This window comes from Synchiropus splendidus, chromosome 1, assembly GCF_027744825.2.
Source record: "Synchiropus splendidus isolate RoL2022-P1 chromosome 1, RoL_Sspl_1.0, whole genome shotgun sequence".
NCBI lineage: Eukaryota > Metazoa > Chordata > Actinopteri > Syngnathiformes > Callionymidae > Synchiropus > Synchiropus splendidus.
The window spans coordinates 55,984,510-55,997,266 of record NC_071334.1 but is presented as its reverse complement, the minus strand read 5'-3'; the positions used below and the strand labels follow the sequence as shown (position 1 = coordinate 55,997,266).

The 12,757-nt window shown below is 40.6% G+C and overlaps 1 protein-coding gene across 3 annotated transcripts in view; it reads left to right on the top strand.

Annotated features, from left to right (window-relative positions):
* Nucleotides 1-12,757, top strand: part of bcr (BCR activator of RhoGEF and GTPase) — a 60,749-nt gene that overhangs the window by 34,555 nt on the left and 13,437 nt on the right. For all 3 annotated transcript variants that reach the window (XM_053854990.1, XM_053854980.1, XM_053854999.1), the window contains 6 exons: nucleotides 3,810-3,914; nucleotides 4,804-4,989; nucleotides 7,339-7,446; nucleotides 8,479-8,539; nucleotides 9,166-9,218; nucleotides 9,345-9,485. In XM_053854990.1, the coding sequence (XP_053710965.1) occupies nucleotides 3,810-3,914; nucleotides 4,804-4,989; nucleotides 7,339-7,446; nucleotides 8,479-8,539; nucleotides 9,166-9,218; nucleotides 9,345-9,485 (654 nt within the window). The remainder of the gene's footprint in view (nucleotides 1-3,809; nucleotides 3,915-4,803; nucleotides 4,990-7,338; nucleotides 7,447-8,478; nucleotides 8,540-9,165; nucleotides 9,219-9,344; nucleotides 9,486-12,757) is intronic.

The following is a 12,757-nucleotide window of genomic DNA, read 5'->3' as shown; positions in this document are numbered from 1 at the left end:
TCTGCATGTCTTGCCCTCCGCAGTCCGCTGTTTGGCTTCTCAGTGGACAGTTCAGTATATTATATTAAAGCTGAAAACCCCTAAGTTGCTGTCTGCCATGGTAGCACATTTTGCTGGTTGATACATTGTCACACACTGGCAGGCAGCAGCAGTTTGGATCATTCGATCAATTACTTAATGGCTAATCGTATCTGGCAGATCAACAACACTCAAGTCATTTACATCATCGTGTCTCAACTCAATTCAAGTTCCGAATCTCAAGTCTTCTCTTTGTTTGTCAAGTCACAAGTCATCGAAACAGCCACTCGTCACATGGACTCGAGTTACCAGAGACAGGTCTAAATTTGCATAGTTCCTTGGAATGTTGTCACTGTGCTGACGATATAATAATGTCTTAAAAAATATAGAATACACTGACGCCCAGTATCAAACGCTATTATATGAGTCACTAGATACACAGGAATTTATATTTTTAGATGCATGTTTATCTAAAGGCAATCTCTAGTCTACAACTGGTACTGAATTGTTTATATTCTTCCCATTATTGGCTGATGACGCCCCTTTGATTTTCCTGTGCCTCTTGATGGTTATAATCCTTCCACACTGGTAGATAAAGTATGATTCATGAAATGATATTTTGGAAGGGTTTATTCTGTTTGCATCGACACTTTGTCTCGTCTAAATTTTCTCAGCGTGTATTTGATTTGACAGTCTCTGGTGCTCCGTGGGAAATACACACGAAGACGGAGAGTAATGTTGTTAGAGCCGCTCTGTTTCCCGCCTCCTGAGATACTGACACACAGTCTTCCAACAAACACTGTTTGCATCGAACAAACATCTTGAGTGAGTGTTATTATGCATCATTTTATAATGAACCTAAAGGGCTAAGTTGAAGCAAAATTCATGTGGGCAGATGCTGCTTTATGACTGAGACCAGAGATCGTTAGTTGTGGGGGCGATGAATAAAAGCTACGTCTGGAGATGTGGGTTGATGCTGCTAACACATTCTGAACCTCCTTCTGTGGATGTTTGAGCTCTGTCTGTAGCTTTGAATGTTGTGGATGCTTCACATGAACTTTTGTTGTTACAGTGTGAGGCCTGCAGCACGGCAAGGCTCCTCATTCATATTTTATTAAATCTAAACCATTCAGGGGATCTGTTGCTGCCTCCAGGCTCTTAAACGCCGAGATACAGTTAAATAAAAAAGATCAATTTTATTACTGTTCACAGTCAAGGCCATTTTGTATTGTTTATTATTCTTTGTTTCTCTTGAACGTCCTGAATTGGCCATTTATTTCCTGAGATTCTTTTTGTTTTCCACATACAACGCTACTTTGTGATGGATAATTTGTTGGATTTATCGCATCTCATCTTTAGGTGATCAGCAACAACAATACAAAGCAGAACCGGCAACATCCATAATATAATTTAACCTTTATGAAGCCACTTACTGGAGCACGACATTATTGATGGCATTTAATATAAATGTTGCATTCGAATGCAGCAATTTTGTCAAAATGTGTTGTTTTTATCATTGGTGCTTTGTTATTTTGTACTGCAATTTATAAAGTTATCTCTTAAAAGGTGCATATGTTATCAAATAAGCAATATTTTAGATAAATATAAGCATTGGAGATCAACAAGCCAAACTGAGCTGCAAGATCGTCAGTATCCTAACTTTTAACGTGTGAAATGCTTATTGTGTTGAAACTTTTTGTCGATGTTTGTCATCGACGTCGTATAGAGAGTGGGTTGGAGGGCAAATTGCAGTGAAGTAATGGAGTGCCATTATGATCCAGGAGGGTTTAATAATCTTTTTGGGCTTTAGCATCCCTCTGGGATCTGTGCTAGCATCTGTTCAAAACTGGCTTCAGGTCCGTTATTCACTCTCTCGCTTTTAAGTCTGTACACTATTACATGGATTATTCAGAGAAGAGCAACAAAAGCACACAGTTATGCATCATGTTATTTTTCATAGCACTGAAATGGAAAATGACTGTGGATATTGTCACTCAATGTCAGTGACTGAAGGACTGCCATTTTCTGGCCCCTTATTCTATTCTATGTTTTCTCAAAGGAGGATTAGCATCGCATGTGTGAGGTGGTTGAGAATTAAGCTTTTGAAAGTTGATGACAACTATTATTCATAGCACTACGGTAAATGCTGCTTATCAATGGCAAAGTCAGGAAATACCTGGAAGCATGACCTTCTTTGCTGTGTGTCTGTGTTGATGTGTGATGTGAATGTGAATGCTGTTGTTTCATCTCGCAATTTTTGGTTGCTCCTAGATTTGTTGAAGTGACAAACTCAATCTGCAATAGTAAAACAGAACAAATAGTTTGTTTGTCGGGAGTGACATTTTCTAAATTAATATGATGTGTGAGAAATGTACTTTAAGCACTACCCTGTTGACTTTTGGTCTATTTGTGAATGGATTTTGAGATTTCATCTGGTCTGTCATTCAAGATCCCAGCTCTTAAAGTCAAGTTAGACCTGTCTAAGACAGGTTTAGTCTATACCAATAATTCCAATATTATCCAATAATTCTCTTTTAAAAACACGTTATCTATACATTTCTATATATCTTAATATTTTTTTTTATTTCTCTTTGACACCTTTTAAACGTGTTATTTTAACACTGCATCCATACTGTGTTTTAAAGTGAACAGCCAATCATGTGTTTGCATTGTGTTATCTGAAAGTGTTATACTAAGTCAAGTGTATGTACAGGGGTATCCAACCCCTGTATGTGTCCATGGATGAAAATCTTTTTTTATGCATGTTTTTTGTCATTTTGACAAAGAAAGTTGGGGCTGATATTTTGGTTGGAATCGCATCAGAGTTATTAAATATTCATTTAATGATACAAGATATTGATAGTACAGATAGTACTACATAAAATATGCATAAAATGAGCCCATAACCATGAGAGAATATGTAGTATGTTGTCTCCTATATCTTTTCATTTTGCGGTCTAGTATTTTATGTTTTCTTTTTGTCAGCTTTATAAAATTGTATTAATCATATTAGTGAATATGGTAGGTCAGTACTGTGAAATACCCTTTCTTTCTGCTCCCCAGCCATTGCTATCTGAAATTTTTGTTCTGTTAAACTAATGCCACGGCCAGACTTCCTTATGAAAACATTTCTATGTTCACCCCCTTGTGACCTTGCTGTCAGTCTGACAGCTCACATGACTGCCGTGTACACAAACAGCAGCGTCTAGAAACGTGATGTTGTACCTTAAATGTGACAAGTCATTTGGCGGTGAGCCTCAGTAGGTGAAACCTTCTTATGTTTCTTTTTGGATGCATTTGTCAGGTGTGCATACTTCTGTGCTCTTCATGCTCTTCATTCACCCCTCTCTCCAAACCTTCTCTTAAAGCCTGAAGGACAAGACACTTGCCTAACCTGCATGTGTTTTGTTTATGTGTTCACACTCCTGGCACTTTCACATTCCCTCACACACATACCAACTGTTGGCCCGTGGGAGATCCTGCCTGTTTGGGTTATCTCGAAGTTCATGGTTAAACATGACAGCCCGAGGAATCCCTCTGTCTTTCTGTTTTCTTTCATGCTGATGCTCCTCACTGATCTTTGACTGGGCCAGCGGGAACCGAGACGTAAACCAGGGCAGGCTTTGAGAAAAAGGGGTACATAGCTCCTCTGAGAGGTGTCCACCCGCAGATTCTGAGTTCTCTTACGCCCGGCAGACATGATAATACCGTAGAACATTTGGAGGAAAAAGACAGTTCTCATCGCCCCACTGGTTTGTATTTTCATGAATCTGTGTTTGTCTTTGTTGCAGACGGAATGTGACTTAGAAAAAGGTCTGGAGATGAGAAAGTGGGTCCTGTCTGGGATTTTGGCCAGTGAAGAAACGTACCTGAGCCACCTGGAAGCATTGCTGCTGGTGAGAACACACACATCCATACAGTACAATCACACTCCTCATCTTCATCATCACCCCCATCATCATCATCGAGCAAACTGACATCTGTCAGCTGTGTGCTGAATTTCTGAAATGTTTGAGAATTTATTCAATGTATAGTATATCAGAATATAATATATCTTTTTTTTATTGACTGTATAAGTTATTTCCGAAGAGAAAGTGAGTTGGCAACTGTTGTAGTCACAGTTATCCTGATAAGACCTTTGCAGCAACCAAAGATAACATGGTGTAGCAGCTAACATTAAGTGACACCTGAACAGACAGTTAGGCATCATTAGCAAATATCATTAAATAAAATTACCCACACATGAACTGAGCAGTTTTTCAACATGATAAACAGGGTGAAAACTGCCAGGAGATTCCTCCATGGTGAACAGGACTTTGGCCAATTTAAACCTAACTTTGCAAAAGATCTAATTTCCAGTTTGAATAAATAGTAACCAAAATAAAAAGTTGAACTAAAAATTCTAAGTGACTTAGCAGGGTAATGCTATGCTATAAGTGCAGTGTTAGCTGTCGCTTACCCTGTGTTTCCCATGTTTGATTGATAAAACTGACTGAAGTCAGTTGCTTGTCTGTATCTATTAGGGGTTATTGTTTGTCATCCAGCACATTAAGCTGTGCCAAAATCTAAAACACATATTTTTTATCAGGTAATTTCTACAGACAGACTAGACAATAAGGTTAGGCGAATCATGAGCTTCATGAACTGTACATCTGCTGGCCCGGTGCGTTGAAATAGAAAATTGGTGATCCACAGAGTGAGTGTCTGGCCATTACAAATGTGTGTGTTAGGTTTTATTTTACAAAATTTGTTTTGCTAAAAATGATGTCTCTTTTCTTTGTTCAGCCCATGAAGCCACTGAAGGCGGCAGCGACCACATCTCAGCCGGTGCTGACCGTGGCCCAGATAGAAACCATCTTCTTCAAAGTGCCTGAACTTTATGAGACACACAAGGAGTTCTATGACGGCCTTCTGCCACGTGTCCAGCAGTGGAGCCATCACCAGCGAGTGGGGGATCTCTTCCAGAAAATGGTGAGTGTAATTTCCAAATTTCTGCTCACCATCCAGCTTCAGAATCAAGTGTGCTAGTTCCTCACAACAGATTCATAAGCTCACAACAAAGCATTGTTAACTTCCTCTAAATACTCCTCCCTTGCCTTCATTTGTTAGCTCTCACACAGACACTTCAGCTCAAACACATGTGCACTTCCACATGCACGGTCCTGAAAAGGGAGGTGCTGGCGTCTTCCACAATGCAGCCCTTCTGCCTCAGGACATCGCTGCTCTCTGTGTGCTTTGTGTCTCCAAGAAAATGATATAAATAGTCGGTGCTCACTGTCTTTTCCCGGGTCTGCCTCTGGCTCTCGCACGTTTTCTCAAAATACTCTGTGCAGTTTTGGCCCAACAATTAGTCTTAGAAAACCTCTCATACAGTGTGGCAGTGAATAAACCAAACTTGTTAGCGCAACAATTATTACTTCAAAGATTTTAATCGTAAAATAATGTCTCTAGTTTTGGAAGACTATAACCAGAAATGGAGGTCTGGAGGTTGCCACTGAATGGCTTTTGTTTGTGGTCCAGAACTTAAATGGCTTGTTTTTCACCTTCTCTTCCTTTTATTTTCTGACACTGTTTGGTGCTTGCCTGGACAGTTTATATCCCTCCACACTCACTGAGGAAGAAGCTTAAAAGTAAGGGAAGGATTGTACATGACGGATGTTCTATTAGAAGGCAGAGGAAAGACAAAAAAGATTGGATGGAAGTGGATGATGATGCAGAAGAGGAGGAGGGGATGGAGATGAAAAGTGGAGAGCGGGGTTAGTCTGGCAAGTAGATTTGTGCAGCAGTGATGTTGATAGAGCTGTCTATGAAATCTTAAGGGCTTAAGAATCGCGAAACATCAGAACAAAAAGGCGATAGAGGGAGCGGCGAAGCGACGGTGACGACAGTTGATCAGGAGGAGTGTCAGAAAGAAAGAGTTTAAAGCCTATGAATAAAGCTGGGTCTCAGTTCTGCTCCCAATCCATGTCTTCAGCAAATTAAGCGCTTTATCGTCATAACATTTAGTGATAAACATCCCTGGACTGTGTTCATTGGCTCAAATGTCTTTTATATTTTGAGTAGAATGAGACCGACAGACAGACATGAAGTTCAGAAATCCAAACAAAGCCCCATCTTTCGCCACCCAATCCCCTTTTATGCCGTAATAGTCTCCGCTGCATCTCACTCACTGTATATACACATGCAGTTGGAGTTAATAATACAGTTCCAAACCTAGTTTCTGAAGCCCTGCCTGTTCTGTGTGTGCATACAATGTTTAAAGACCTTATGACTGCACATTCCAGTCCAAATCAATTCTCACTCTCCCGTGATGCCAAAGGTCATGTCCAAAGGTCAGGGTCATGCCTTAATTTAGGGAGTGAGGTCTTCTTGGGTTATGACATTAATTTGGAGTTACTTGTGAAAATCTTGTGAAAAAACCTGGACCTTTATATTTCATTAAATTTATGATAGCTTTTTTTTCCTTTTTCATGATTTGTGCGAGTAAGCAAGCTTATTGAGTTGGGAAGCAAAACACACTTCTGAAAATAAAATCTGTCTTGTCAAAAGACCGATGATCAGGTTAGATCATCTTCACTAGGCAGGTAACGTGATACCAGTTCTGCATGGTTTCACTATGCTTGTGGTGACAAATTCTTGGAAACAACCTGTTTGTGAGGACATTTCTCTTTGTGAGGGCATTTTTGCTGGACCCCACAGTTTTAGGATGAAGACTTCAAAAGGGTTTATGTTTGGTAAAGAGTCCTGGTCGTGTTTACCCATTTGTTTTTGATGGTTAGGTTTAGGATGACAGGCTTGCGAAAGCATTATGACAATGAGGCGTCCCCAAACCTTAGTGAAACTAACCTGTGTGTGTGTGAGTGCAGTGTGTGTGTGTGTGTGAATGTCCTCTCTCTTGGCTTTTGTTCAGCAGAATTGATTGTTCTTTTGTAGGCATTGGAGATGGATAGCAGTGCTGGCGGGCGACGTTTGCTGGAATTTTATTCAGCCACGCTGCTTCTTGAACGTGCTTTTACCACTGTTACACCAATCATTAATTACACGCACCAACTCAGGAGAGCTTTCTCCGGTTGCTGTGGTGATGGAGCCTTAGAACCTTGCATTCTGACTGAACCTGCAACTGCATCCAAGTGCCTGTGACATATTTCTCTGAGAACTCTGGTTTTGTCCCTCAATCCGAAACACATCCGGGGATAATATTGTTTATCTTATTTGCTTATCTGTACTTGTGCCTTAGCGACCTCTTCTGAGTGTCCCGTTTTCTTTTCTCTGTTTCTGTAATTTGTCATGAAGCATTACTCCTTGTCTTGTTGTCCATAGGCCAGCCAGTTGGGGGTTTACCGGGCGTTCGTGGACAACTACGAACTTGCGGTGGAGACGGCGGAGAAGTGCTGTCAGGCCAACACGCAGTTTGCGGAAATCTCTGAGGTGAGTCGAGCTGTGAGACTATGATTCTTAGATGAGTGAATTCCTTCCAATGTTGTCCAAGTTGCTCTCTTTTCTGATTGTTATCCGTTTGTGTCCTGAAAAATGCCTCCTTGTGCATTGTGACAGCCAAAGACTTGTGTGAGTAATGAGGTCGTTAAACGCGGTGTAAAATCAGCCGGGCCGACGCTTGACCCCGACATAGCAGCAAATGATCTAATTAAGTTGTTAAATGTGGTCACAACCTCTTTAAGGTCCTGCATAGTTCTCTCCCGAATTTAGAAAAAAAAAATGCTGCTCCTCTGTTTCCCTCTTTGGATTTAAAAAAGAAAGTCAAACTAGAAAGTGAATTTTCAATATGATTTCTTCCAACTAAATGGTGTGCACTCGAATGGTATCACTGTTCTAGATCGAGCCGATTTATCTTCCAAAATTCATTGCACTTATGTAGCCACATATTTTATTGGACTCTTGGGAGATTTGCTTTTTCACAGTTATTATTTTTGTTATAAATGTTCTTGTCAAATTTAAACTTGTTGTTTAGAGGCCAAAGTTGCGAAAGTGTAAAGGTTGCTCATCATATTGTTAATGAAATGCTCAAAGGATAATGATAAGTTACATTTTCCCAAAGATCAAACACATATCTTCTTTCTTTCCATTTTTCCGACTCAACAATTTCTGGATTTCACTCTAATGAGCTTCATTAGTTGAAGCTGTTTCTTGTTTTGCACTTCCTCTCTTGACATTGCCAAACATGTGGTGGTTTTCATGGGCCATCGGTCTTCTTCAAGTTTGGAGGCTACAGAGCAGAGACCCGGGTCTTCGTGCAGACTGGGAAATTCATCATGGAGGGATGTTAATGGGTTGAGTAGCGATGCATGACTCCCAAGCAAGATGGTGGGAGGAAGAATATGCTGAGGATGGCAGGAATAGAGACGTGAATGACCCAAGAGCTGCGCTCGAAATAAAAAGAGGATCTTGTTCTCATTCTACTGGAGTGGCTTTTCAAATGATTTCATTTATTTTTCCTGACAGAATCTGAAGGTGCGGAGCCCAAAAGACTCAAAGGACCAGACTGCCAAAAACTCTCTGGAGGGTCAGTAACATTATGAGTCTATCACAGAATGATGTCATCAATCTTATAACACAATTCCTTTGACAGCATTGGTGGATGACTTTAATCATTTCATTTTGAGACAATGTGCTTCATGTAAACAGATTCATCTATCAAGGTTGTTTGATATTTCATGAGTAATCTTCCCTAATAATGAGCCACCGTTTTCTCCTGACACTCCAGACATTAATTGATGCCCCTTTGTTGTTAAAGTCTTTGTGGTTTTGAGTGCTTGTCCCTCTGTATGTGCACTACAAATGACTTAAGGTGGAGAGCCCAGAGCGCAAACCTACAGTATATATCTGGGATAGGCTTCAGAACGGTGCATGACCAAGATAAGCAGCAGAAAATGAAATAATGATACATTTTCTTGTTTTTTGGTGTCTGTAAGGCCATCACATCTTATTCATTGCGCTGAAAACATAACATTATTTCTGCCTTACAGGTCTCCTACTCTATACTTCAATTTTTTTATGTTTATATCAAAATCTAGCCATTTTATTATATTACATGAACATTCATTGTACAATGTGGTTATTCACTGAGAGTCACTGTTGTGTGTTGAAGGTAGAGTTGAAGACTGTGTTTCTTTCTTTTTAAATCTGTAGCTTTGCTGTATAAACCAGTGGACCGAGTCACAAGAAGCACTCTCGTACTTCATGTAAGTAGAAACTGATTTTACAAAGAAGTATACATAACATATCAAACCAAGCGTTTTGTGTAAGGACATTATCTAACTTATGGAATTTAGCAGTATTTTTAATCTGGATCTACTACATTGTGCTAGGACTTGCTGAAACACACCCCCACGAGCCACCCAGATCACCCGCTTCTACAGGACGCCTTACGGATTTCTCAGAACTTCCTGTCCAGCATTAATGAGGAGTCCACACCCAGACGCCAGTCAATGACCGTAAAGAAGGGAGAGGTAAGCATTTTTTCTTCGATCTTTATTTTTACTTCTGGTATAGATGCTGTGCAACAACATTATTGGGAATTTAAAAGTGGGCAATAAACCTACACAATGACTCTCTTAAGGGAAGATACAGCCATAAGTTTTGCTCGTTCAAGGTATAAAGGAAATGGGCTTCATAGTGACTGGATTTTGGTGCGGTTCGGTGGGTTCATTTGCATTTAGTCCTGATCTGGACTGATCAGTGGTGAACTGAAGATGTACGTATGTGTGTATAGGAACTACAGTTTCCCTCGTTGATTTTCAATGGGGAGGGTAGCGCATGTAGTCACCTGACCAGCTCTGGTTAAAACATGCAGAAACCATGTTGGTACACTTTTTACTTCATAAAACATGTAACAGCTTAAAACTGGAGGAATGTGCTGTAATAGTGCCTTTGTTTTGCATTTTGAAAGGTTTCGCACAGGACAAACGCCAATACAACTGTAGTGTAGCTTTTTTTAAATCATGTTTGCAACAGAGCTGTTATTGACTGAACACCCTCATGATTCAAGAATCGACACCTGTGTTGCTAATCGATCTACAATATTGACTGATCTGGTTTCCTGCCTGATGCATCCATTGTGGACAAAAACATAGTTTGATGCAGTGAAGGCTGTTCTTCTTACCAGCCCTGGCTTTAGATCTACATTATTTCAGACATTATACCCCTTTACCAACCAATGTAATACTTTCAAATGAAGGTATTTGTTAAATATGTATGTGAAAACAAGAGAACGTTGTGTATATTGTTGTAATAGCAAAATGTTAAATGAGCAACTGATTGACATGCTAGTGCAGTGAGGCACTTTGCTCAGCCAGATGACGTCATGACAACCCCCCTTCCCAGCACACAGTCACCCTCCCACCCGCTATATGAATTCATTGTCGAATGGCAGTGTGGTGTTATGGTTACCACCAATCTGCAGCCTAAAGCGGAGTCCATGTCCTTATATGGTCATAGCAGCGTCGGCTGGTTGAAGGGTGATCCTGCGTTTGCTCTGTCTCACATGTGGTTTCCCATCTCTCTTTCTCCAGCCCACCTCCCCACCGCGCAACCAACCACCCCCCGCTGTCGGTGTCATCCCTAGAGATGACTTGACGCACATGAATGGCTGCCTCTTGATTGATAGCTTGCGTGACTCTGCCGTACATAATGCCCTGAAATGAGGCACTGGTCCACGCTGATGATCGGGTTCCAAGTTAATTATTCATTAAAAGAGGGCGGGACCGGCCGAGCAACCACTCTGGCACCACCCTTCGCTCACACGGGGGTCATTACAGCACCCTCTCTTAACACTCACACTTGCACACACACACACTATCTGCAGCCCACATCTTTTGAACACACAATCTTGGGAAGGCAATATCAGTGAATCCCCTCCAGGTTCCTCATCCACTCCACTTCAGCACCAGTCATCAAATATTTATCCTGGATACATGAAAGCAGCAAATGGAAATCAATAGAGCTCATTATATTGCACCTCACTGTAGATATTGTATTTAATACGCCTGAGGTTTGTGTCTGTCCCTCACTGGCTCAACTGCAGTGTAGATCATGTAACAGGCCTTTATTTATCATGAATGCTATTTCATAATATGTTTATAATTTTTTCGCCTCTTTTCTTCAGCTTTTGACACCATAGATATTTAAGTGATCTTAGCCATGCTAGTCCTTAGACCATGTTCATTTTATGTTTATGATGATGATACTTATTCCTCACTCTGCTTCTTCTTTCTGAAGTATGTATGTTTATGAATGGAGATTATTTCAAGTGAAAAATAACACCATAATGCCTCATGCCGATTGAAATGACAAAACTATCCCTTTTTTCTTTTTGGCTTATTTTTACTTATAAGCTGGGAGTAATGTCCATTAATATCCAATATTCTACTCTTTCAACATCAGGGCTGTCTAATCTGATTAGATTTTTTTTATTTGAGTGCTAAAGTGTGACACGTGACAGTTCTATCTAAACACAGAAATATGATAGAACATGCCTTTCTTTCCTCTTGAAAAGTGTATCACATCTGTCTCATCATTTCTGGTTATATACTGCACATTTGTTGAGGAAATGCATTTCAAAGCTGCTGTGCTAGCACAGACATCAGAAGGAGGCGGACACGCCACCTCTGCATTACAGGAACACAAAGACACACACACAACGAAAGTATACTGTAATGGTGATTGAGTGTGAACCAGAGTTTATGCTCTCTTCTTCCATTACTGAGAAGCTGCTGAACTAGCAAACTTAAGTTGATGCGCTGTCTTCTCCGTCAAATGAATCCACCACATGAACGTTGTTTGGAGTATTCATATTCCTTGTGGCTTTCCTGATAAACAAATTGACTTAATAATCCATGTTTATATAGGCGAACAAGCGTGAGGTCAAAAGCTTGAGTGATTCCTGGCTCAAGCAGCACACCTGCCTTGCACTACCTGCCAGTGTAATAATTGAAGACCCTTCCTTTCCGACACACTAAGCGCCACCAAGTGTAGTTTCAAGGCACTACAAAGGGAACTAAATGACTGAAGCAACAGCATCGGGACGCACATGCCCTCTGACATATGTACGTGCAATGATTTTCTGATCTTTAACACTAGAACCAGAAGCTACACCATGAACGTGGAGACAAAAGAATGACTAAAATCCATAAGTCTTCTGTTCAGCTCACCATAGAGAGATTGCTGGCTCATTTCCATTTAGGTCAGGGGTCTCAAACAAGTCCTCAATGGGCTGACTGTCATCAGCTGATGGTTAGTCTGGTGCTGCTTGTTTCAGCTGACACCTGATTGGTTTAACTGTGTGTGCTTGTTTGGTCGGAACAAAGACCTGCACCCATTTCGGTGAATGAGAAGAGCTCTTGGACATTTCGTGTGGAGGGTTATTTTAATCGTCTTTCTTGACCTTGTTTTTATTGTCTTCTCTCTTTGGCTTTTTCCCGAGCAGGAAGCTTACTGAGTACAAGCAGTTTTAATTGGACTCGATCTAGAGCAGTGGTGTCAAACTCAGTTTAGCTCAGGGCCTTATATAACCTCATTTGATGTCAAGTGAGCCGCACGTGTAAAATGCTAGCATACATTTCCATTAAAATGACATGGTTACGTTTTTCCGGCAATAAAAGTACTAGAGCAGTTGTAGAAAATGCGTTCCAGCTAATTACATCTCACGACTCAAACCCGCAAAACACACTGGAATGTGGAACTAAAAACACAGTGTTGCGGTTTAAAAGCCATTTTATCTCTA